This window comes from Chaetodon trifascialis, chromosome 23 (assembly GCF_039877785.1).
Source record: "Chaetodon trifascialis isolate fChaTrf1 chromosome 23, fChaTrf1.hap1, whole genome shotgun sequence".
Taxonomy (NCBI): Eukaryota; Metazoa; Chordata; class Actinopteri; order Chaetodontiformes; family Chaetodontidae; genus Chaetodon; species Chaetodon trifascialis.
This window is the reverse complement of record NC_092078.1, coordinates 507501-530000: the sequence shown is the minus strand read 5'-3', so window position 1 is coordinate 530000 and position 22500 is coordinate 507501. Positions and strand designations below refer to the sequence as shown.

Below are 22500 nucleotides of genomic sequence, written 5' to 3'. Positions count from 1 at the left end.
AAACAACTCCCATGATGCAATGGGAGCCCAACCAGAGGTCCCCACATATGGACGCTAGTTTTTTCGTGCCTGCCTGCCTGCCTGCGTGCGTGCCTGCGTGCGTGTGCGCTCACCTCTTTAGGACACTGGTTGTTGCAGGAGCTCAGCTCCACCTTCGTCTGCTGGTCAGCTGAGGTTAACTTCCTGCAGACAACACCATCAATCACTTCCTGTCCACACTGATCCATCAGGAGAGTCTGATCAATGGATCAGTAACACAGCTACTAAAACCTCAAACAAGCCGTGGACAACACGTGAAGAAGACGTGACTGTCTGTCTCTTCTCACAGCATTTGAAGGTCACCTTGGATCACAGAGCCGTGTTCTAACGTGTTCCAGCTGTGGTTCTGTGACTTTTTTATCTTACATGATATATTTAACACGGACCGACCAATCGCTGGCGGGCGGTCATGTGACATCAGTGAGGTGTGTGTGTGTGTGTGTGTGTGTGTGTGTGTGTGTGTGTGTGTGTGTGCGTGTGTACTGACGTGCACTCCACGTAGAGCAGGCTGATCTTGCAGTGGCAGCGCTGGCGGACCATCTGGCTGCAGGTGGGGCAGTTGCCGGGGTGACAGGGGAGGGGGCAGGTGTGGGGACAGCCAGGGGGGCGGGGCTTAGAGCAGCCCTCCTCGCACACTTCACACTGCAGAGAGAGTGAGCGATCGGTGAGGTCATCGTCATCACTTCCCGTCAGTCACCATGACGACCCTTCTCATCGTGACCTTTGGCATCAGCTGACATCTTAACAAGGTCCTCACCTGGCGGCCGTCGGCGACCAGGTGACACTCCCTGCCGCAGCTGTGGTTCCCACAGGTCAGAGGTCGTCCGCAGGGTCGCTGACAGGAGAACCGCCCCCGACGATGACATGGCACGGGGCTCACCTGATCGACACCCACAGAGCACACACACCTGAACACACCTCCTGACTCGTCTGCAGGTGAGTGTGTGTGTGAGCACGTGTGTGAGTGAGCGAGTGTGTGTGTGTGAGCGAGTGTGTGTGTGACCAAACAGCCACCATGAAAGGCGAAAGGAAGTACACAAAGAGAGAGAGAAGGACAAAGGAGACGAGTGGGGGGAGGAGGAGGAGGAGGAGGTCAGAAGGACAAACTAATAATGGACGATGTTTGGAGCAAGAGAACGAGACAGAAAACACCAAGGACGGGGACGGGGGGGAGAGGAGGACGGGGGAGGAAAGGAAATGTCCACAGATAAGGGGGGAGGAGGAGGAGGAGGTGACACGTCTAAAAACAGATGCCGATACATCAAGTTCTGTGTGTGTGTGTGTGTGTGTGTGTGTGTGTGTGTGTGTGTGTGTGTGTGTGTGTGTGTGTGTGTGTGTGTGTGTAGATGTGATGACCACAGATAAACTGGTCAAACTGGTTTTCAAAAACCAGTATAAAAGTGGAGACTATAAAGGAAAAGTTCTTACCTCATGTTCTCCGAAACAGGCCCTGAAAGACAGACAGGAGACCACATGTCCCTTTGACTCCATCACTCATTCATTCATGTCACGTCCATCTTGTCTCTTGTGCTCTAACAACAGGTTGAATGTTTCTTTTATTTCTAACATTGTCGTAACCTGTGAGGACGTCCCACTGACGTCCACTCATCCCACTGACGTCCACTCATCCCACTGACGTCCACTCATCCCACTGACTTCCTTCAGTGACTGAACACCTAAACACAACCTGTGTGCAAACTAATAGAGAGAGTCCAGTTTGAGGCTGTTGGGCCGAATATCTTCCTACAACAACAACACACACACACACACACACACACGCACACACGGTTTCAATGCGTCACAGAGCTGCAGGCAGCCAACAAACACCACTGTAACACACACAAACACACAGACAAATCTAATGATCCACGACAGGTCCAAAGCACACTGGAATCTGTGTGTGTGTGTGTGTGTGTGTGTGTGTGTGTGTGTGTGTGTGTGTGTGTGTGTGTGATGTAATGTGTGTGCGATGTAATGTGTGTGCGTCTGGCTCCCACATGTGTCTCCTCTGCAGGCTTCACCTCCTGTCTTGAACCTGTGAGTGTCTCCATGCTGCGTCCACTGTCACTCATCACAGCTGAACTCAGGCTGATCAAAGGCAGCACAAACTGTCACATGTTAAGCCGGGGGGGGGGGGGGCAGGAAGTGAAGAAGACGCAGTGGAGACCAGTCAAAGTCAAGCACTTCTGAAACCTATGAGATATCCCTGCTGTGCTACGTTTGACTGAATGACACTCTGATCGTCGGCCGGCCTTTGATCCTGACAGCAGCCGCCTACACCAACCACTCCCACAGGTTGTGGCGCTGAAGGATGGAGGTACGACCGGCATCAGCCCACAGATCATTCAGAAATTATTCAGAAATGTAACATCACTCACATGGGTGTCACACTGGGTGTCACACTGGGTGTCACACTGAGTGTCACATTGAGTGTCACTGAGTGTCACACTGGGTGTCACACTGGGTGTCACATTGAGTGTCAGTGTCACACTGGGTGTCACACTGGGTGACACACTGAGTGTCACTCTGAGTGTCACACTGGGTGTCACACCGAGTGTCACACCGAGTGTCACTCTGAGGCTTCCTGCATCCTGAAGGAGTTTTTGTAGAGTTCAGGACGTGTGCTGTTTGTATTGAGCTCTGAGGGCTTCTTCTCGTTCAGTATCTGGTGATCAATCTGGATTTACGTGTTTTTAGTTTGTTCACACTGATGAAGACTCATCAGAATCATCGTTTTGTAATCAAGTGAAAGCATTAAAGAATAAAAAGTGAATTAAGCCTGAATTTATGAATTAGTTGGTAAAGTCAAACAGTGTCTGCTTGTGTGGTGTTAATGAGACCTTTATCTGTGTGTGTGTGTGTGTGTGTGTGTGTGTGTGTGTGTGTGTGTGTGTATGTGACCTACGTTGGTATTGGTACTTGACATGGTGGACAGGGAAGAGCTTTCTTGACAAACGCCGGCTCAGAGGGCTGCTCCCATGGACCGGCCAGCTGCACCTGGAAACACAGAGACACTCAGAGCTCCTGCAGACATCTTTGATTCTCTGATGGGAAACAGGAAGCACTTCACAGAGGTGATGTCAGAGAGACTGGAGGACATCAGCCGGGCCCAGTTCAGAGTCATGTGACTGGATGACACATGACCTGAAACGCTGACCTGCTGCTTTCAGGAGCCTACCTGTTGGGACTTGACCAGCACCTGGTCGTGGCAGGACTGCGGGCAGGTGTGGGTGCAGCCGGGAAGCGGCAGCAGGCAGGGCTGTCTGCAGGGGGGGCAGGGGCCAGGGTGGCACCGGTGGGTCTCACTGGTCGGGTGGTGGCAGGATGACGGACGCCTGTAGGAGACAGCAGAGCAACCGTTCATGAGGCTCGCGGCTGAGAGCGAATCGGGCGGCAAGGGCTGAGCTCCCGTGTGTTTACCTGCAGACCTCTTTACAGCGAGGCGGTTTGGTGCTCCGTTCACGCCCACAGGGGACAGCCAAGACGGTGGAGCCGCAGGCACACCTGACCTCCACCGACTCCGGGCAGGGATAACAGCTACCTGAAGGACAGGTGAGACACACTTATGTATTTGGGGTACGGACACTGAAGGTTTGGTTCAAAAAAGGTTCAGAGGACGACCTCTGCCATCCTCCTGTGGAGCAGAGACACCGTCCAAAGTCAACCCGAACTTCAGACGAGGACACAGTCAGAGAAATGATTTGTCCTTGTGGAGGCGCAGAGACAGAAAGACAACCTGACTCGTCTCACATTCAGACGGCGAGACGTCAGTTTTGCCTTTGCGTTTTGTGGTGACACTCACACGAAACGACGACTCGTCTTCAGCTTTTCTCTGCTGAGAGACGAGAGCGTGAAGCCTGTGTGTGTGTGTTGTGTGTGTGTGTCGTGTGTGTGTGTTGTGTGTGTGTTCAGTGTGCGTGCGTGCTCACAGTGCTTTGGTAACGTCCTGTCCCTGACTCTCTGTGTCTGCTCTGTGTCTCTTGGCGCTCTCTCTGCCGTGGCTCATTAACATACCGTGGCGAGCAGATAGCGCTGAGTGTGTGAGGCGTCAGCGCTCGCACAGATCAAACCTTGACAGTGTGACTGATCCAGGGTCAGCTCCAGGGTCTGGTTCTCACTGGATTAAAGAACCCATTTCCAGGACAAACAGACCTCTCCTTCCATCTTTCCTTCTTGCAGGATCAGCCTGTCGCCGTCTGATCCTGGATCAGTTCGGCAGGAAGCTCTGCCTCGTTTGTTCTGAGGAACATTTTGTTTTCATTGTTATCAAACGAGTTTATTCTGATCAGCTCGTTATCAAAGTTTATTTCAGCACTTTCAGCCCCGTCGCCTCGCCTGTTATCTGCGTGCCGAGGCTTTGGCGTCGGTGCAACCTTCTGTTTGTTCCCCCTGAAAGGTCAGACCAGCCAATCAGCACGCAAGAGCACAAATAAATTAACTTTAATCTATTCAGCCAATCACGAGGCGGACAGACGCATAAACTATCACCTATCATCTGATCAGGGAACAATGGACGCAGGAAGCTATCTGTTATTCCACACACACACACACACACACACACACACACACACACACACACACACACACACGTCTTTAATAAAAGGGGATTAATGATGTTTGACAGGAAGCAGAGGTCAACAATTTTCCAACACACACACACACAAACACACACACATTCAACTCTGTGTGTGTTTGTGTTGCTCAGCCCTATCAACTGGAACAAATGTCAGCACACACACACACACACACACACACACACACACACACACACACACACACACACACACACACACTCTTCAGGGAGTGTTATGGGTCAGAATTTTCCTGAATTTGACCTTTGACCTTCCACCAGCTGTGACTCCCTCAACAAATCACAACACGTCTGTTTGACACTGATGTGATGTGACATCCTGTGTGCGTGTGCGTGTGTGTGTCTGTCTGTCTGTGTTACAGTGTGTGTGTCTGTGTTTGTGTGTGTGCTTGCGTGTGTTTGTGTGTGTTAGTGTGTGTGTCTGTGTTAGTGTGTGTGTGCTTGCGTGTGTGTGTGTCTGTGTTAGCGTGTGTGTGCTGGTCGTCCTGCAGTGTGTCAGTTAAACTTCTTCCCTGAATCACACGTCAGTGAAACGTGAACAAACACACATGAAAGACGCGTGTTTGGACTCAGTGTGACACGTGTCTGGAGGACATCAGAGACGATGATGTCCTCCAGACATCAGGAACAAACATCAACAAATCCACTAAGACATCAGACAAGAAGACGCTGCTTAACACTGACAACGTCCCTGAGAACCAGCACGTCTGTGTGTGTGTGTGTGTGTGTGTGTGTGTGTGTGTGTGTGTGTGTGTGTGTGTGTGTGTCTGCGCGCGCGCGTTACCTTGGTGACAGCCAGAGGGACACTTGTGGTTGCGACAGCCCAGAGTTCGACCACAGCTCTGGTCACATGGAGGGCAGTTCCCCGGGCAACACTGAGACACAAGGCATCATGGGAAACAGCGTTTAGGTCTCTCTTCAGTTTCCACATGTAAACAGGTCAAAGTAGCTTCACTTGTTCTGAGAGCAGCTAAACGTCAGACCAGCTGCTGAAGACGAGCTGCTGAAGACAAGCTGCTGAAGACGAGCTGCGGCTCTGACATCAGTCACAGCTCGTCACAGACTAACATCAGTCAACCTTTAGCGATCAGATTAGAGCAGACGGCATCACTCTGACATTTAGACGACAGGACATCCAGAGGCACGGCGAAACAACAGTCGCACGGCCACCTCACCTCCCAAATCCACCGTCATCATCTCAAAGCTAATCATGATCCAGACTTTCACACTTTGACATCTGGATCGACCTTTGCTTTAACGAGGCTTAACCATGATTTATTCTTTGGATCGTCTGAGGCTAACAGGAGCTGCTAACAGGAGAGGCTAACAGGACAAGCTAACAGGAGCTGCTAACAGGAGCTGCTAACAGGAGAGGCTAATAGGAGCTGCTAACAGGAGTGGCTAACAGGAGAGGCTAATAGGAGCTGCTAACAGGAGAAGCTAACAGGAGTGGCTAACAGGAGAGGCTAATAGGAGCTGCTAACAGGAGTGGCTAACAGGAGAGGCTAATAGGAGCTGCTAACAGGAGAAGCTAACAGGAGTGGCTAACAGGAGAGGCTAATAGGAGCTGCTAACAGGACAAGCTAACAGGAGCTGCTAACAGGAGAAGCTAACAGGAGTGGCTAACAGGAGAGGCTGGTACTTCCTGTTTCCTGTCCAATCACAGCGCTTCTCTCTGACCCACTATCTTTAGGCACTGACTGTCTCTGACGCCTGGCATTGACCTGTGAAGGTGCGTAACATGACGACGGACATGAACCTCTGTGAAGCAGCAGAGCGGACGCAGGAAACAGAATTGAGGTGATGATGAAGATGATGCTGCTGTGGACTGACCTTCCTCCTGCACTGGTGTCTCTGGCAGCTTCTGGTTTTTGGACATTTGGAGTCACACAAGTATTCCTTATGACACGCCATCAACTTCCTGTATTTACCACACCTGCACTCCTTCTCCACCTCCTGACAGACAGACAGACAGAGTCAGTCTGTGAGTGTGTGTGTGTTTGTGTTTGCACGTGCATGTGTGTGTGTGTGTGTGTGTGTGACCTGTCTGCAGGTCTCGCAGCTCCCTCGGTGACACCTCATTGAACAGGTGTGTTTTCCACACGACAGGCGGCGGTCACAAGTGTCGCCACACGGCAGCACCTCCTCCGTGCATGGCAAAGAAGACTCTACACACACACACACACACACACACACACACACACACACACACACACACACACACACACACACACACACACACACACACACAAACACACACACACACACACACACAGTGACATTTAGAAAATACAGGCAGAGTGAGACAGATGAGCGTCACATGTGGCTCATTCAACAGTAGATACGGACAGCAGTAGGCGCGTGTGTGTGTGTGTGTGTGTGTGTGTGTGTGTGTGTGTGTGTGTGTGTGTGTGTGTGTGTGGTCTCACTGTTCTTGCCACAGGGACAGGACCTGCTGACAGAGCGAGGACACGGAGGACAAACTCCATCATGGCACAAAACCTCACAGGTGTGATTCCCACAGGAGAGGAGAGAGCCACAGACCTGAGGGGGGAGGAGGATGAGGAGGAGGAGGAGGAGGAGGAGGAGTACAGTGTGATATGCCGTAAAATAAGTGTCCCACAGTATGAGAGTAGCGCAGCTCTGGCCGTCACTTATCTTACCTGTGCACAGGTCCACTGGGGGCTGGCACAGGGTCTCTCCGCCTTCTCTCGGCCACACACACACTCCTGAACACTGACTCTGGGACAGGGAGAGCACTCTGCGCACACACACACACACACACACACACACACACACACACACACACACACACACACACACACACACACACACACACACACACACACACACACACACACACACACACACACACACACACACACACACACACAGAGTTAGTCGGCCATGTTGGACGCCCCCACGTCCCCTCTCACTGTGACACACACTCCGTCCACAGCCGGCACACCTCCAGACCACAGTGGGGCTGAGTCCCAGAACCATGAGGGACAGACTCACCTGTCTCCCTCAACCAGTGGACAGGAAACAACTTACACAATGTGGAGGTTATGGCTTTCAGCTTGAGATTACAGAAAGAAAGAAAGAAAGAAAGAAAGAAAGAAAGAAAGAAAGAAAGAAAGAAAGAAAGAAAGAAAGAAAGAAAGAAAGAAAGGGGAGAAGAGTACTGGACTGAATGGGTTACACACCTGAACGACACAGAGACTGACAACTGAAACCATTGTCAACACAACTGTGAAAGGAAAGTGAATACTAATGTAGATGTATCACACTGTGACCAACAACAGTGTGCATCATCCAATGCACCTGATGGACCTCACGTTTACTGTGTTATGAAACAGAAAAATAAAGTATAAAAAAAAGAAAAAAGACTCACCTGACTGTGTGTGTGTGTGTGTGTGTGTGTGTGTGTGTGTGTGTGCGTACCTGTGTGACAGGGCTGTGTACAGGTGTGCTGCTTGCAGGGTAACAACTTGTTGCACTGCTGTTGACACGACCAGGCCTGGAGAGACCACACACACACACACACACACACACACACACACACACACACACACACACACACACACACACACACACACACACACACACACACACACACACACACACACACACACACACACAGGCTTCTGATTGGCTGATGACAGTCCAGTGAACAGTTTAAACCTTTTAACAACTTCTTTTAACTTTTTAGGTGTACCTTGTTACTACAGCGACGGGGGAGGGGCTTGGCTCTGCCACACATGCAGGAAACTGACACCATCTTTGGGCAGGGGGGGCAGGGACCTGAAAATGAGTATGACATCATATCATGAAATGTGGCTTTCACCTGGAATCACTCTGACTGACGTGAGGATGTGCTACCTGATCAATGATCAGGATCAGTCCCAGTCCCAACGATGACATGGGGCTGTGTGTGTGGGGCTGTGTGTGTGTGTGTGTGTGGTTACCGGGGTGACAGAGCAGCAGACAGGTGTGTCCACAGGTGGGTTTGAGCTCCTTCTGACAGATGGAGCCACAGGAGTGAGGAGCCAACCAGGGATCAGCCGGAGGATCCTGCACTTTCCCACAATAACACATGTACCTGAACACCACACCACACACACACACACACACACACACACACACACACACACACACACACACACACACACACGGTGAAACTGTTAAAAACATGTTCTAAACACGTGTTCTACAGTAATCTGATTACTCAGATTGACTCTCAGTGAACAGCTGAACCATCAAACACGACAAAGGTCGAGCCACAGACTGTCAGCGTCAGCTGACCCTGGTCCAGTGTTCGCTGTGTTTGGATCAAAGGTCACTTTGTCTGAACTGAGCTGGAGTCAGTTTCTCTGTTCTCTCACTGACAGACAGCAGCTCCTCACAGGCTCACACTGACCAGAGATCAGCAGTGACTGAGGACTGTGGAGCCCCCTGCTGGAGACAGGGTTAGGGTTAGCAGGCGAGTAGCACATGAGGAGCACGTGAAGAGCAGGCGAGGAGCGTGTGAGGAGCAGGCGAGGAGTGTGTGAGGAGTGTGTGAGGAGCGTGTGAGGAGCAGGCGAGGAGTGTGTGAGGAGTGTGTGAGGAGCAGGTGAGGAGTGTGTGAGGAGTGTGTGAGGAGCAGCAGGTGAGCAGACTGACACAGGGCTGCGTACCTGTTGGGCGTGGCGCTCGGTGGATACTCTGCTCGACACTTGGGACTGTGGAGAGAAAGGAGGACAGATGAGACGTGAACACAGATGAGACATGAGGACGACGGCGTGTCACAGATCAATCTGTCTGTTGTTTCTCCGTGAACCGCTCGGCCTGTACGGCAACAGACAACAGTCAAAAAGGTCCCATGTTCACGTTCAAACCCCCTCACCAGGGCCAGGGATGCTGCTTCTGTCCAAAGTCTTCATCAGTCACAGAGGACACGAGGAAGGCCGAGTCTTTAGCCCACTTCTGAATACAGGGGAGGTGGAAGAGGGAGAAACAGCTGGAGCAGCTCCACACCTGGAGATGGAGACGGAGAGACAGAGGGAGGGAGGGAGACGGAGACGGAGACGGAGACAGAGAGAGAGGGAGAGGGAGAGACAGAGAGACAGAGGGAGGGAGGGAGAGGGGGTCAGAGACAGAGACTGAGTGTGTGTGTGTGTGTGTGTGTGTGTGTGTGTGTGTGTGTCTCACCGCCTGTGTCCTCTTGACGGAGGCGATGCAGATGAGACAGGTGAGAGCTCCAGACTGAAACAGGTCACTGACATACTGACCAGTTCTGACCAGACCTGTGACATCACCACCTGGATGGACAGACAGACGGTCAGAGAGACAGACAGACAGACAGACAGACAGACAGACAGAGGGAGAGACCGACAGACGGACAGACAGACAGAGGGAGAGACAGACAGAGGGGGGAGACAGACAGACAGACAGACAGACAGAGGGAGAGACAGACAGAGGGAGAGACAGACAGACAGAGAGACAGACAGAGGGAGAGACCGACAGACGGACAGACAGACAGACAGACAGACAGACAGACAGACAGACAGACAGACAGACAGAGGGAGAGACAGACAGACGGACAGACAGACAGACGGACAGACAGACAGACAGACAGACAGACAGACAGACAGACGGACAGACAGACAGAGGGAGAGACCGACAGACGGACAGACAGACAGAGAGACAGACAGACAGAGGGAGAGACAGACAGACGGACGGACGGACGGACGGACGGACAGACAGACAGACAGACGGACAGTGATGCTGTCGCTATGGTACAGCGGGCTCACCTGTCTGGTCTGTGTAGGTGGTGAAGGTCGACGCCAGGATCTTCCCCGTCTTTGTGTCCTTATGGTCAACATCTCCATCATCATCGTTGTCTTCATCATCGGAGGAAGAGGAGCTGATGCAGCTCTCCACCAATCGCTGAGCAGCAGCCTGGTCGGACTTCCTGATCTCCTCGAACCTGGACGGGGCCGACACACCTGTCAGAGACATAAGGAGCGGTCAGCTGGTCTGGGGTCATCAGGTGAGCTCAGGACCTAACATGAGTCCGTCCTCACCGCGCTGAGGTTCAGGTGTTGCGGCGGTCCTCGTCCCCCCACCTCGTCCAGCCCCCCACGCTCCCGCCGGGGGCCCCGGCCTCTCTCTCTCCTTCTGCGGGGGTCGCGACCTTTCACCCTGACCCTCCTGACCCCGGCCACGCCCCCTGCCCTGCTGTCGCCAGGCCGGCTCCATGGCAACCGCCTCCAGAAGTCTGCAGGTGGGGATTGAGAGACAGGTGTGGCGTTCAGCACACGGATCTTCATGCTTTCTGTGTTTGCTGCTGTTCACGTTGCACATCACACATTTCATTGTTGACTAGAGCTGCAACAACTCAGCAAAACTCCCTCAATTCACTGTTAGCAAATCCCTAAATGTGCCTTTCAAAGTCTCAGATGAGTGTCAGTGATTGATCAGGCTGATCTGATCTGATCTGATCTCTCAGCGTAAACTCTGCTAATCATCTCTGAGAGGCTTCATTTTAAAGTCCAAACTGCTCGTGTAGAAGTATGATCAGAGCAGGTCTGAGCATCCTCACATTAACCCACTCACAGAATTATCCTCCACTTATCCTGCTGAACTCGTGGTTTCCACAGCAGAGTCAGCTCTGACTGTCCGGGGTCAGCTTCAGTGTGTTAGCCACTGCAGCCCAGTAAACCAGCAGATTTCTGACTGGAGTTTGGCGGGCGGACAGGAGGCCAGGACAGGATGAGAGGAGCCTGACCAGATTCAGCCCGCTGAGTGTTCATGAATGGATGAGACATGTGACTGTCTGTCAGGCTCACACTCAGTGAAGCAGCTAAATGACATGTGAGAAGCCTCCAGTCCTCCGCAGGGACACGAAGCGTTAGTTTATGATCACTAATGGACGACTGGAACTTCACTTCCGTCCTCAAACCACAGCAGGTGAACGTTAACGGTGAAGCTCAGTTCAAACTGTTAGCCGGCTAGCTACGACGCTCACTTACTCCTGTGCTTAAAATTAGCTGTAAAACAGGCGGGAACAAGCCTCACATCCGGAAAACAACAGATATCACAATATAAAAATCCATCTGAGCCGCCGGAACTGAAAGTTTTACATTAAAAGACAAACAAAATTAATTTAAAAGCTTTCTGTGACACACACCTCAGCAGTCTGCAGCTGCGGCTCCCGTTGCCTGGTTCTCATGCGCACTGTGCATGCCTGTACTTGTAGTCCCGGAAACGTATGAGGTTGGTAGAGAACAGAGGCCGTCTGAAGGGTACAGAACTACAAATCCCATGGCGCACAAGGACACGCAGGAAGTGAGACGTGTCAGCAGAAGCTGGACGTTTCATTCGTAGCCCGGACCTCCAAAAATAAAAATAAATAAAAATAAAAATAAAAATAAAAATAAAAATAAAAATAAAAATAAAAATAAAAATAAAAATAAAAATAAAAATAAAAATCATGTACTCTTGTGCCCTTTGTGACGTTTGTTTGAATAAAAAATGTATTAGCCTGCTTAATTTATGAAAGATATCAAAGTCAGACCTTCAAATTTAAATAATAAAAATCTAAAGAAAATAATAATCAGTGAAAGCAGTAGAAAAACTGTAGTGATGGTGGTAGCAGTGGTACTGACAGTACTGCAGCAGTAGCAGCTGTAGTATTAATGGTGTTTTCATCTCTGTCCAGATGTGCCGTTCCTGTGCAGCTGTGTGAAAATAACGAGGCAGTTCTGGTCTTCATTATAAAATATCTTTATTTCAGCGCAGTGCGTCCAGAATTAATTCCGGTCATGTTTTTGCTATGAACCTTTAAAACCTATTTACACAAAGCAGGGGTGTGATTGGCTGCACAGGCCTTCACAGAAAATGAATCATACAAGAAAGTCAAAGTCCTCTTCGTAGAAAACAAAGTGGGGACGTACAGGCAGTGACTTTGTCAGTCATATCTGCTGACCTTTGACCTCTACTGTTGCTAAAGCAGCTGATCTAGAAAGGGAAGCTTTTTCTGCAGTTGGTTTCAGTCTGTCTGGATCAAAGTCAGAGAAAGTGAAATGACAAGCCGGACTCAGACAAAACATTTTGACCGTCGTTATTGGTGAGCCACAAACTGGACTCAGACTGACTCCAAGTGTCTTTCTGTCCTCTCACTCAGACAGACTCAGAAACTGCTGAACTGCTGCTGTGATGTGTGAGATGTGGTGCTTATTATTTCAGGTATAATACAGTAAAATTACAGATTTACACAGGAAATATTTAGTGGAAACACAGGTAAATTTCTCTCTCTCTCTCTCTCTCCATCAGTCACCCTGAAGCTCGGTCGTCCTCTCCTCAGCTCCTTCACATTCAGACAGTCAATGTAATCTGGAGTCAGTTCACTTTCACTCCGGTTTGGTTCCACTTGTTATGACTGATGTTGAGGAAAAACGAGACGTTTTTATGTTGCTCACAAAGCAGAATGAGTGAATTACTGTAATTGACTGTAAGTGAGCTGAAGTGAAGTGAAGTAACTGGTAAATTCTGACTGAACTTCAAGCGAGGCGTCTTTTCTTTTTCACCTTTGGATCTAAAATGAATTTTGAATTTCAGGAACAGAATTTAAAACTTTATGCCAAAATTTGAAGTTTGAGGAAAATTTCAATCTCTCCACCCACCTGACCAACCCAAGATCTAAAATCAAACATCCCAGTCCTCCCCCTCCTCTTCCTCCACTTCGTTTTCACCTTATTTCTTCTCTTCCTCTTGTTTAACTGTCTCAGGTGTTGGGGGCGGGGCATCACCTGGCTGGTCAGCTCGCGGCAGCGGCACCAGCTTCCTCTCCAGCCTGGTGACTCGATGTTTGAGTTTGCTGTGAGTGGCTTCGTGCTCGGCCAGTAGCCGAGCGTAACGTGTCTGCAGGACGTCCAGAGTGCCCGTCATGCGCTCCACCTTCTCCTCGATCTCTTTGGGGTCGGGACCCTGCGCTGCCACCTGGAGGACGAGACCGGTTATTACTCTTAGTTCAGATCAGCCTCCTGTTGTCGTTGTTGTTCCTGTGTCAGGTCATGTGACTGTACCTCCAGGTCCAGCAGTCCGTCCTTCATCAGAATCTGCCTTCCCTTCTCCTCCAGCAGAGCCTTAGCATCAGGATACTCTGTTAGCGCCTCCATCAGGTCGTCTTTGGAAAGACAGAAGAGATCGGAGTAACCGATGCTCCTGATGTTGGCTGTCCTCCTGTTCCCGGCCTTACTGCCTGTTGAAGACCAAGATGGACTGTTAGGGAGCACGAACACGTCCTAAAGATTTCATCTTAGACCATATTTTCCATCACCTTGTTAAAGTCAGACGTGAATGACTCGTTCTTAACCTCCTGGTGAACTTCGTGAGCACATATTGTTCATACCTTTCAAACGGTTGACAGAACAAAGAGAGCCGGCTGTCTAAATCACACTGTTAAGAAGTGACGTCGGTTCACCTTTGATAGCCAGGATGCTGATCTCGCCAAAGTAGCTTCCATCACTCAGCACGACAAACTGCTTGATACCGTCGTCAGCAACAACAGCCAGTTTTCCCTCTTTGATGATGTACATCTCTCTGCCGATGTCGCCTTTCTTGCAGATGTAGTCTCCTGGACTGTAGACCTGAGGCTGCAGCTTCAGCACCAGCTCCACCAGCAGACCAGCCTCGCAGTCGGCAAAGATGCGAACCTGCAGGACGACACAGAGGGGAAACCTCGGGTCGTCTCATTCACTTCAGCTGTTTTTTACCAGGCGTGCCGCCGAGCGTGTGCCGACCTTCTTGAGGGTTTCCAGGTGGACGTTGATAGCGATCTCGGCTCTCAGCTTGTCAGGCAGGTACTTCAACACCTCCCTCTCATCCACAGCTTTCTTATTGGTCCACAGGAAGTCAAACCACTTGATCACTCGCTTCTCCAGGTCCTTGGTTACCTGGAGGGGTGACGGACAGGTGGAGGGGGTTAAAGGTCAGACCTTGGTGGCACACAGCACAGCAGCTGATGATGGATATTCATGTATATATCTGAAAGGAACATTTGTTAATCTATTTTTAGTTTTATTATCTTTTACTCAAAACAGATTTGAAAATTATACTTTTAGCAACAATAACAGTTTTTATTATTTACAATGCAACTTTTATTACAAACAGAGGCCAGAAATCATAAAACTGAGCTCAGTCTCCACAGTCCAACCCTCCACTTTCAGCGTTTGTGCTCCACGTGGGCAGAAGCTAACCTCTAACACACCCACCTTACGGAAGCTCATGTACTGTTTGATGGCGTCGATGCGCGCCTGGAAGTCGGCTCTGGCGGCGTTCATGTTGGTGATCATCGAACCAACGTTACCGACGATGGTGGCGAAGATCAACACCCCCACCTGGAGGAGAACAAAACCGTTATCACTGACGTGGTATTGAACGATTATCACTGACGTGGTATTGAACGATTATCACTGACGTGGTATTGAACGTTTATCACTGACGTGGTATTGAACGATTATCACGGACGTGGTATTGAACGATTATCACGGACGTGGTATTGAACGATTATCACGGACGTGTTACCGTGTTTGCAGCACGTTAACGTTACAGCTGGTTGAACTGGAGCTCATCTCAAGCTGATCTCATGTTTTCATGTAAACAGTAACTGTCCAGTGAATATGTTATGAGTTGTGTTGTTGTTGTTGTTGTTGTTGTTGTTGTTGTTGTTGTGAGTATAAGAATAATGTAAAGTACCTCAAACTGTACTCGTAATTGCAGTACTTGAATAAATGTACCTGGTTGCATTCCACACCTGTTGCACTGCAGTCAAGGTAACTGTGGGGTCTTTGATGCAAGATATTTGCACTTGTGATATTTTCCTTTTCCTCCATTTCAATGTTTTGTTTGTTTCCTTTCTTGATTTCTACAGCTGAATTTATTTTTGCGCTGCAGGCGTTAACTTGCGTCTGCTCCGCTACGATCTGCTAACATTGGTCTGATAAATATTCAGTGAACATTAATATTTCATGTCAGAGCAGAGCTGGTTATTAAAGCTCGGCTATATTTTTCAGATTCTTTGTCGTCCTAAATCCCAACCAAATAAAGAAAAACTATTCTTTCAGGCGGACCCACCAGGAAGTCAGTGACAACAAAGAAGTACTCAGAGTTCTCCACAGGCGGCGGCGTTTCTCCGATGGTGGTGAGTGTCAGCGTGGACCAGTACATACTGTAGGCGTACTTCCTCACCAGACGGCCGAACTCTGGATCTGACGGGTCGGGATACACAAACCGGTCGGCACCGAAACCTGGAGGGAGGGGACGAGACAAGCTGTTAGAGTCACAGCAACCATCGGTGAAATGACCAGAACCAGGATCCCAACCGGCAGCCTACCGACGGCCTTGGAGAAGGAGTAGTAGAGGCAGGCGTTCCAGTGGATGATGATGACGATGTACATGACCAGGTTGGAGATGCGGAGAGCGTTGGGGTAGTTCGTCCTGGTCTCCGTCCTCTGGAAGAACTCCAGCATCCTGAAACAAACGCAAAGATCCTGAATGTCAAGTTCAGCAGTCTGTCAGCGCTGCTGCTGAGCAGAGTGGATGGCAGCGTCCGTCAGGCCAGCACTGTGTCCAAACATCTCAACAGCTATTGGACGGATCGTCAAAACATGCGCTTCAGACATTCATCCTTTCATCTCACGCCATCATCAAGACAACATTTTAATGTTTACGACCAATTAGCTGCAGAGCTAAAGAAACTCTGTCCTTACAGCCTCACCTGGTGGACATGGTGAACATTACACCCGCTTAGCATCAGCGTGTTAGCATTTTCACTGTTAGCATGTCAGTACTGTGACATGTAGTGGTAACCTGTCGATAAACTGCATCATAATACTGCAGTACAGCTTTGAAAAGTACTAAAAAAGCCATAACATCAAGTACTTCATAGTATAACTCTGAAAGGTGTCTGTCAACACAGTGAGTCCTCTGATACTTTATGTACATGTTGATGATAATATTCCTGTGCTGTAACGGTAGTATTTGATGTATTTTTACATCATTATTGTATTTCTACTTTCACTTGAATATTCGTATTATTTCTCAGGTGAAAAACAACATGACAGTCGTAGTTTTTTGGAGCAGTAGTTGTGTTTCTGTTCTGTATCCTGTAAACTTTTTTACCTTATCTTATCTTATCTTATCTTATCTTATCTTATCTTATCTTATCTTATCTTATCTTATCTTATCTTATCTTATCTTATCTTAGTGCTTCCACCACTGCCTGTGTGAGGTGTGCTCTGCGTACCTGTTGAACCTGAAGAGCTTGTTGAGGCGGATCTCAGGGTAGCTGAGGCCGACCACCACGTACAGCAGGTCAGTGGGAATCATGGAGATCAGGTCCAGTTTGAACTGGAAGCTCTTCTTGTAGCGCTCACGCAGCTTCTGCTCATCCTTCACCAGCAGACCCTGCTCCAGGTAACCTGCACGCACACACACAATCTGTTGATGTGTGTGTGTGTGTGTGTGTGTGTGTGTGTGTGTGTGTGTGTGTGTGTGTGTGTGTGTGTGTGTTCGGACCTGTCCGTGTTCTGAAGATCATGTCAGCGATGTAGGTGAGGTCTGAGGCAAAGTCCAGGATGAACCAGAGGACCAAATAGTCTGTCTGCAGCTCCTCGAAACACGCCCTGAAAGACAGACAGACAGACAGACAGACAGACAGCTCACTGACTCTGTGGGACAGACAGACAGACAGACAGACAGACAGACAGACAGACAGACAGACAGACAGACAGACAGACAGACAGACAGACAGACAGACGTCACCTGGCGATGATCAGGGTCCAGTTGTACATGACGGGGACGGTGATGACGAACAGCCAGTAGTAGTAGGTGTTACTCGCCGGGTCGATCACTGTGATCTCCTTAGGACTGGACACACAAACAATAATGTCCACAGGACATCAGGACAGTAAACAGCTGATTCATGGAAACACAAATCTGACTCAGCAGATCCTAACAGAGAACTTACACCTCCTCTTTGGCCTTCTCCTTCTCCTTCTCCTTCTCCTTCTCCTTCTCCTTCTCCTTCTCCTTCTCCTTCTCCTCTTTCTCCTTCTGTCTTTTCTCCTTCCTCTCCTTTTTCTCCTGCTTCTCCTTCCTGGAGGACAGACAGACAAAGTAAAAACTAGTTTGAATTGAATCGACTCCAAAACCGCTGACCTTCGTCTTTGTCCACACTCGTCCTCATGGACTGCTGGAAATGTCTCCACGGGGCTTTGACCTGGGACGTTCTGAGTTTTGTCCACGGGGCTTTGACCTGGGACGCTCATTTGTTTTCTTTGACATCACGTTTGACAGTTGAAGAACTCACCTCTTCTTCTCCTTCTTCTCCTTCTTCTCCTTCTTCTCTTTCTTCTTTTTCTTCTTTTCATCCCTGGAAGACAGCAGGAGACGCATCATCACACGGTGACGAAACATGTTCTGACGTTGCAGGTGGACACATGTCTCAGGTTTTCAGGACACTCCACTGTCCGTCTTCACAGAAAAGCTCAATTCAATCAGTTTGAATGTCTCTGTGTGACACTGTGTGTGTGTGTGTGTGTGTGTGTGTGTGTGTGTGTGTGTGTGTGTGTGTGTGTGTGTGTGTGTCTTACTCGTCCTCGTTGTTGTTGCTGTTGTTGACATTGAACAGAACTCCTGGTCCGACTCTTTCTGCAGGTCTGGAACAGAGACAGCGATCAGAGGCGGACTAACCGTTAACTGTGTAACTAGTTGAAGGACCAGTTCAGCTCCAGAACCTCCTCGAGGACCCCGAGGATCTCTGTGACCCCTGCACCTTCTCAAGGAACCATTGAACTGATTAGAATCTGGTAAAGGACCACAGAACCTTCAGGACAAGCCTTAGATCCTTTAAGGGACTCGAGGACCGGAGAGCACCCCTAGAACCTCTTCAGAGATGCATCACACTTTCTCAACGGCCCTTGGATCCTTTAAAGGATCCTAGAATCCACAGAAAGTCCTTTTGGACCCCTGAGGCCTTTAAAAGGACCCTTACAACATCTCCAAGGGTGACCCTTCATGTGGACCTCTCGATCCTGACCAAAGAATCTTTTCAAGAACCCATTTAACTTTCTCAAGGAGCATTCCACCTTTTGAAGGACCCCTGTGCCCCTTAGACCTCCTCAGAGACCCCTGAAACCTCATAAAGAACCCCTTAAACTGCCTCAAGCACCCAGAGAACCTCTTGGAGATCTTCAGGCTGAACTTGAGCTGTGGACAATCATTATTTGCGCCTCAGTTTTTGGGCTGTGCGTCTTGTTTCCATGACTACTCACCCGCCCCCCTCCTCGACGTCACCTGGCTCCTCCTCCATGTCTTGCAGAACGATGGTGGGCGGAGTTAACTTGGAGATGGGGGACGGGACTGATGGGGCTACTTTGGCCATGGAAGAATCCTTTGGTCTGACTTCCTGTTCAGAGAGAAGTTATCAGACAGGTGACAGGAAATGATGGAAAGACAAAACAACATGTGACAAACGTCCCCGTCCAGGGTCCAGCTGAGGATCAGGAGGATTCTGCTCAGCTCCTGGAGCCCTCAGACCGCCAGGACGCCCCTCTTTGCTGCCCCTTAGCTTGAGGAAAGGGGCCTTTCTGTGTGGAGTTTGCATGTTCTCCCTGTGTTCACCTGGAGTATCCTCCAGAAAATGAAACCCCCCTCTGAAAACATGCATGAAGAACCACCTGACCAATGGTGACGACAAAGAAAACTGGGTCCCCGGGCGCCGCTGTGGGCTGGCAGGCCACCACTCCTGGTCTGCTGCGGACTGTGTGCATGTAGTGTGTGACAAATAAAGGGGATTGTCCCTCTGATTCTTCTTCTTCTTTGTTTTCAGGAGACTTTCCTCAGGACAAATACCCCGTCCTAGTTTAATAAAAGCCGTCTCTCACAGTACATGGTCTTCAAGGCTCAAGACGCTTGAATCAAGCTTGTGATGTCTGAAGTCAAAGTGTTTCTACATGTTCTGAATGAGGTCTGGATCAGGTCTGAGAGGCCTGGATCAGGTCTGAGAGGCCTGGATCAGGTCTGAGAGGCCTGGATCAGGTCTGCTTACTGTCCCCAAACTAAACCTGGAGGAGCAGCTTTCAGGTTTTAGGATCAAACTGGTCTTTTCTTTTTCTGATGAGCTCTTTGAATCGTGCTGTTCAACTAAAATGAGCAGAGAGCTGACAGAGGACACACCTGGCCAATCAGTGCTGAGCTGACAGAGGACACACCTGGCCAATCAGTGCTGAGCTGACAGAGGACACACCTGGCCAATCAGTGCTGAGCTGACAGAGGACACACCTAGCCAATCACAGCTGAGAGCAGCCATGACTGTCAGGCTGTCTTCAGAAACTGTCTGATGAAGAGTTCCTTCATGTCTTCCTCAGCTCATTAAACTCTGTAAAAGCCTCAAAAAGCTGAAAACAGCCTGTTTTTGGAGATACGAGGTTCTGACAGGACGCCGCGCTGCAAACATGTGATGATCTTCTACAATCTGAAGCAGTGATGAAGATTAAAGCAGCAACAGGAGATAAAGGAGTTCAATGAGCTGAAACACCTACAGCAGGAACATGAATGAACACATGAATGAACACATGAACGCAGCAGGAACATGAATGAACACATGAATGCACAGGAACATGAATGAACACATGAATGAACACATGAACGCAGCAGGAACATGAATCCACAGACAGCAGACAGAAACACACTGACAGGAACACTGTACTACTACATGAGTACTACACATAACGCAGTGTTTCCAGTGTGGTGCAGTACTTTTACTGCAGAGTAAACTGGCTTCATCGTCGTCTTTTTAGGCGACGATGTCTCTGAAACCTTCACTCCATGATCACCTTGACTCACCTGTCAACTGATTATCTGCCGCCCTTGGTTACCTGGCCTAGATCCGTCTGCCCGTCAAACTTATCGCCATGGAAACAGGAGTATCCCCCTTCACACACACACACACACACACACACACACACCTGTTCGGGTCCTTTGAGTTTGGGAGCGTGCAGAGAAAAGAGGAGTAGACGGAGGGATGGAGGTGGAGGAGCGAGTGGAGGATCCAGCAGAGTCTCCTCTGTCACCCTGACGGGGATAAAGAGATTAGAGGACGGATGAGACGCTCTGTCTCACACACCTGCGCTGGACGGGACCCGCCCTCACCGAGAACTCACCTCGACTCCGCTTCAACTTCGAGAGCAGCGGAACCACAGTACAGTAAAAGTACTGCAGTACAAGTACTGCACTCAACACTTAGAGCACACACAGAAGTACTGGCAACAAAATGTACTCCGACTGTCCCAAGTACTCATACTGCAGAGTGGACAGTACTGCATTACTAGGGCCTGATCAAAGGACTGAAAGGACGCAGCACATACTCAACGACAGTAATCGAATATGTAGTGATGAAGACTGGTGATGAAGGTGGAGAAGATGAAGGAGGCCCAGAGGATGGACGAAAAGGGAAGAGACCGAGGAAAGTAGGAAGGAAACAAGGGAACAAAGGAGAGACAGGAGGAGAGATGAGCAGACGGCAGGAAGGAAAGAAGGAAGGGAGGCAACAGGAAAGGAAGGAAAGAAGGAGAGATGAGGACGGAAAGATGAAAGCAAGGAGGCGAATGTGAGGGAGGGAGGAAAGGAAGGGAGGAAAGGAAGGAAGGACGGAGGAGGCAGTGAAAAGTGAGGGGGGGCAGATTAGGAAGAGTTCCTCTGAGCCTCCTGAGTCAGCAGTGTAAGCTTGATCACACACACACACACACACACACACACACACACACACACACACACACACACACACACACACACACACACACACACACACACACACACACACACACACACACACACACACACACACACACACACACACACACACAAAGCTGGAGCGGTTCACAGGCAGCTTTGATAGGCTTACTAGGAATTACACTGTGTGTGTGTGTGTGTGTGTGTGTGTGTGTGTGTGTGTGTGTGTGTGTGTGTGTGTGTGCGCGTGCGTGCGCTCCTCTCATCATACACAAGCCGGACAGTTAGCATCAGTTAGCATTCATGTAATGATGGCGTCTGATATGAGATGGGTTTAATGGCGCCACCTGCTGTCCGTCTCCATCAGCCAATCAGACTCAGAGACTGATGGAGACAAACGTCCGGTCGGTCTGATTTAGTCTTTTGTGGACAGACCTGAGAGGAACAACGAGCTCCCGTGGTCACCATACAACACACAAGTCTTTGTCAGTCCTCCTGAATCTTTATTGGACAGTGGAATCACATGGTCAGTAAGGACACACACCTAACAAAAAACAGACAAAAGGCCAGGAGCATCATGGGAAATGTAGGAATAAAAAAGTCTAAAAAAAACATCCTGGATTCACGTCCACTTTAAAAGAAGTCCAGGTCGTCCGGAGCGTCCAAGTCTCTGTACTCGATGATGGACCGGGGGTCCCCCCGGACGCCCCTGAGACAGAGACAGAGAGAGGGGGAGAGAGAGAGAAACATGGGGGGGACATGTCAATACATAAGCAATACACACTGTGTCATCTGTCTCTGTCTGTCCCTCTGTCCTCTACCTGCTGTTTCGCTGTTTCCCGGGAAACCCTCCTCCTCCTCCTCCTCCTAAATGGCCTCGGAAGTTGTCATAGTTACCACGGCCCGCCGCAAACTGGTTGGGGGGGTAGGGGGGTCCAGCACCTGCACAGGTGAACACAGGAAGCTGCTGTCAGCTCGATCACTGATGACTGATTCTGGGTATTGATCCGTTCAGCTGAGTCACTGTTAGCACTGAGCGTGTGTGTGAGCGTGTGTGTGAGCGTGCGTCATACCTGGGAAGCCGGGCATGG

General features: G+C 49.7%; 3 protein-coding genes across 4 annotated transcripts in view; all 3 read right to left on the bottom strand.

Moving 5' to 3' along the window:
- The window catches only part of nfxl1 (nuclear transcription factor, X-box binding-like 1), a 16344-nt gene extending 4504 nt beyond the window's left edge, over positions 1 to 11840 (bottom strand). Inside the window, exons 1-21 of the mRNA XM_070992781.1 lie at positions 11805 to 11840; positions 10699 to 10892; positions 10426 to 10620; positions 9824 to 9933; positions 9519 to 9649; positions 9310 to 9354; positions 8599 to 8732; positions 8349 to 8434; positions 8075 to 8150; positions 7294 to 7391; positions 7060 to 7174; positions 6674 to 6798; positions 6464 to 6586; positions 5415 to 5505; positions 3460 to 3580; positions 3218 to 3374; positions 2945 to 3036; positions 1468 to 1489; positions 797 to 919; positions 527 to 681; positions 114 to 183 (exon numbers count right to left, since the gene is read on the bottom strand). Of these exons, the coding sequence (XP_070848882.1) occupies positions 114 to 183; positions 527 to 681; positions 797 to 919; positions 1468 to 1489; positions 2945 to 3036; positions 3218 to 3374; positions 3460 to 3580; positions 5415 to 5505; positions 6464 to 6586; positions 6674 to 6798; positions 7060 to 7174; positions 7294 to 7391; positions 8075 to 8150; positions 8349 to 8434; positions 8599 to 8732; positions 9310 to 9354; positions 9519 to 9649; positions 9824 to 9933; positions 10426 to 10620; positions 10699 to 10873 (2244 nt within the window). The 5' untranslated portion in view covers positions 10874 to 10892; positions 11805 to 11840. The remainder of the gene's footprint in view (positions 1 to 113; positions 184 to 526; positions 682 to 796; positions 920 to 1467; positions 1490 to 2944; positions 3037 to 3217; positions 3375 to 3459; positions 3581 to 5414; positions 5506 to 6463; positions 6587 to 6673; positions 6799 to 7059; positions 7175 to 7293; positions 7392 to 8074; positions 8151 to 8348; positions 8435 to 8598; positions 8733 to 9309; positions 9355 to 9518; positions 9650 to 9823; positions 9934 to 10425; positions 10621 to 10698; positions 10893 to 11804) is intronic.
- A 544-nt stretch (positions 11841 to 12384) lies between these two features.
- cnga1b (cyclic nucleotide gated channel subunit alpha 1b) lies at positions 12385 to 20752 on the bottom strand. Of its 2 annotated transcripts, XM_070993647.1 has the most exons (16): positions 20525 to 20752; positions 18952 to 19085; positions 18271 to 18336; positions 17988 to 18050; positions 17722 to 17774; positions 17646 to 17691; positions 17441 to 17545; positions 17195 to 17301; positions 16923 to 17097; positions 16011 to 16147; positions 15752 to 15924; positions 14890 to 15015; positions 14419 to 14571; positions 14100 to 14331; positions 13702 to 13877; positions 12385 to 13615 (listed from the first exon to the last, which is right to left on the bottom strand). In XM_070993647.1, exons 2-16 carry the CDS (start codon positions 19059 to 19061, stop codon positions 13370 to 13372), a joined length of 1968 nt encoding a protein of 655 aa, XP_070849748.1. In that variant the 5' UTR covers positions 19062 to 19085; positions 20525 to 20752; the 3' UTR covers positions 12385 to 13369. The 2 variants fall into 2 exon arrangements, with proteins under 2 accessions (XP_070849748.1, XP_070849747.1); XM_070993646.1 differs by having other exon boundaries at positions 17646 to 17774.
- A 1147-nt stretch (positions 20753 to 21899) lies between these two features.
- Positions 21900 to 22500, bottom strand: part of LOC139351474 (serrate RNA effector molecule homolog) — a 7510-nt gene continuing 6909 nt past the window's right edge. Inside the window, exons 19-21 of the mRNA XM_070993403.1 lie at positions 22483 to 22500; positions 22231 to 22351; positions 21900 to 22118 (exon numbers count right to left, since the gene is read on the bottom strand). The exon at positions 22483 to 22500 is cut by the window's right edge and continues 84 nt beyond it. Of these exons, the coding sequence (XP_070849504.1) occupies positions 22043 to 22118; positions 22231 to 22351; positions 22483 to 22500 (215 nt within the window). The 3' untranslated portion in view covers positions 21900 to 22042. The remainder of the gene's footprint in view (positions 22119 to 22230; positions 22352 to 22482) is intronic.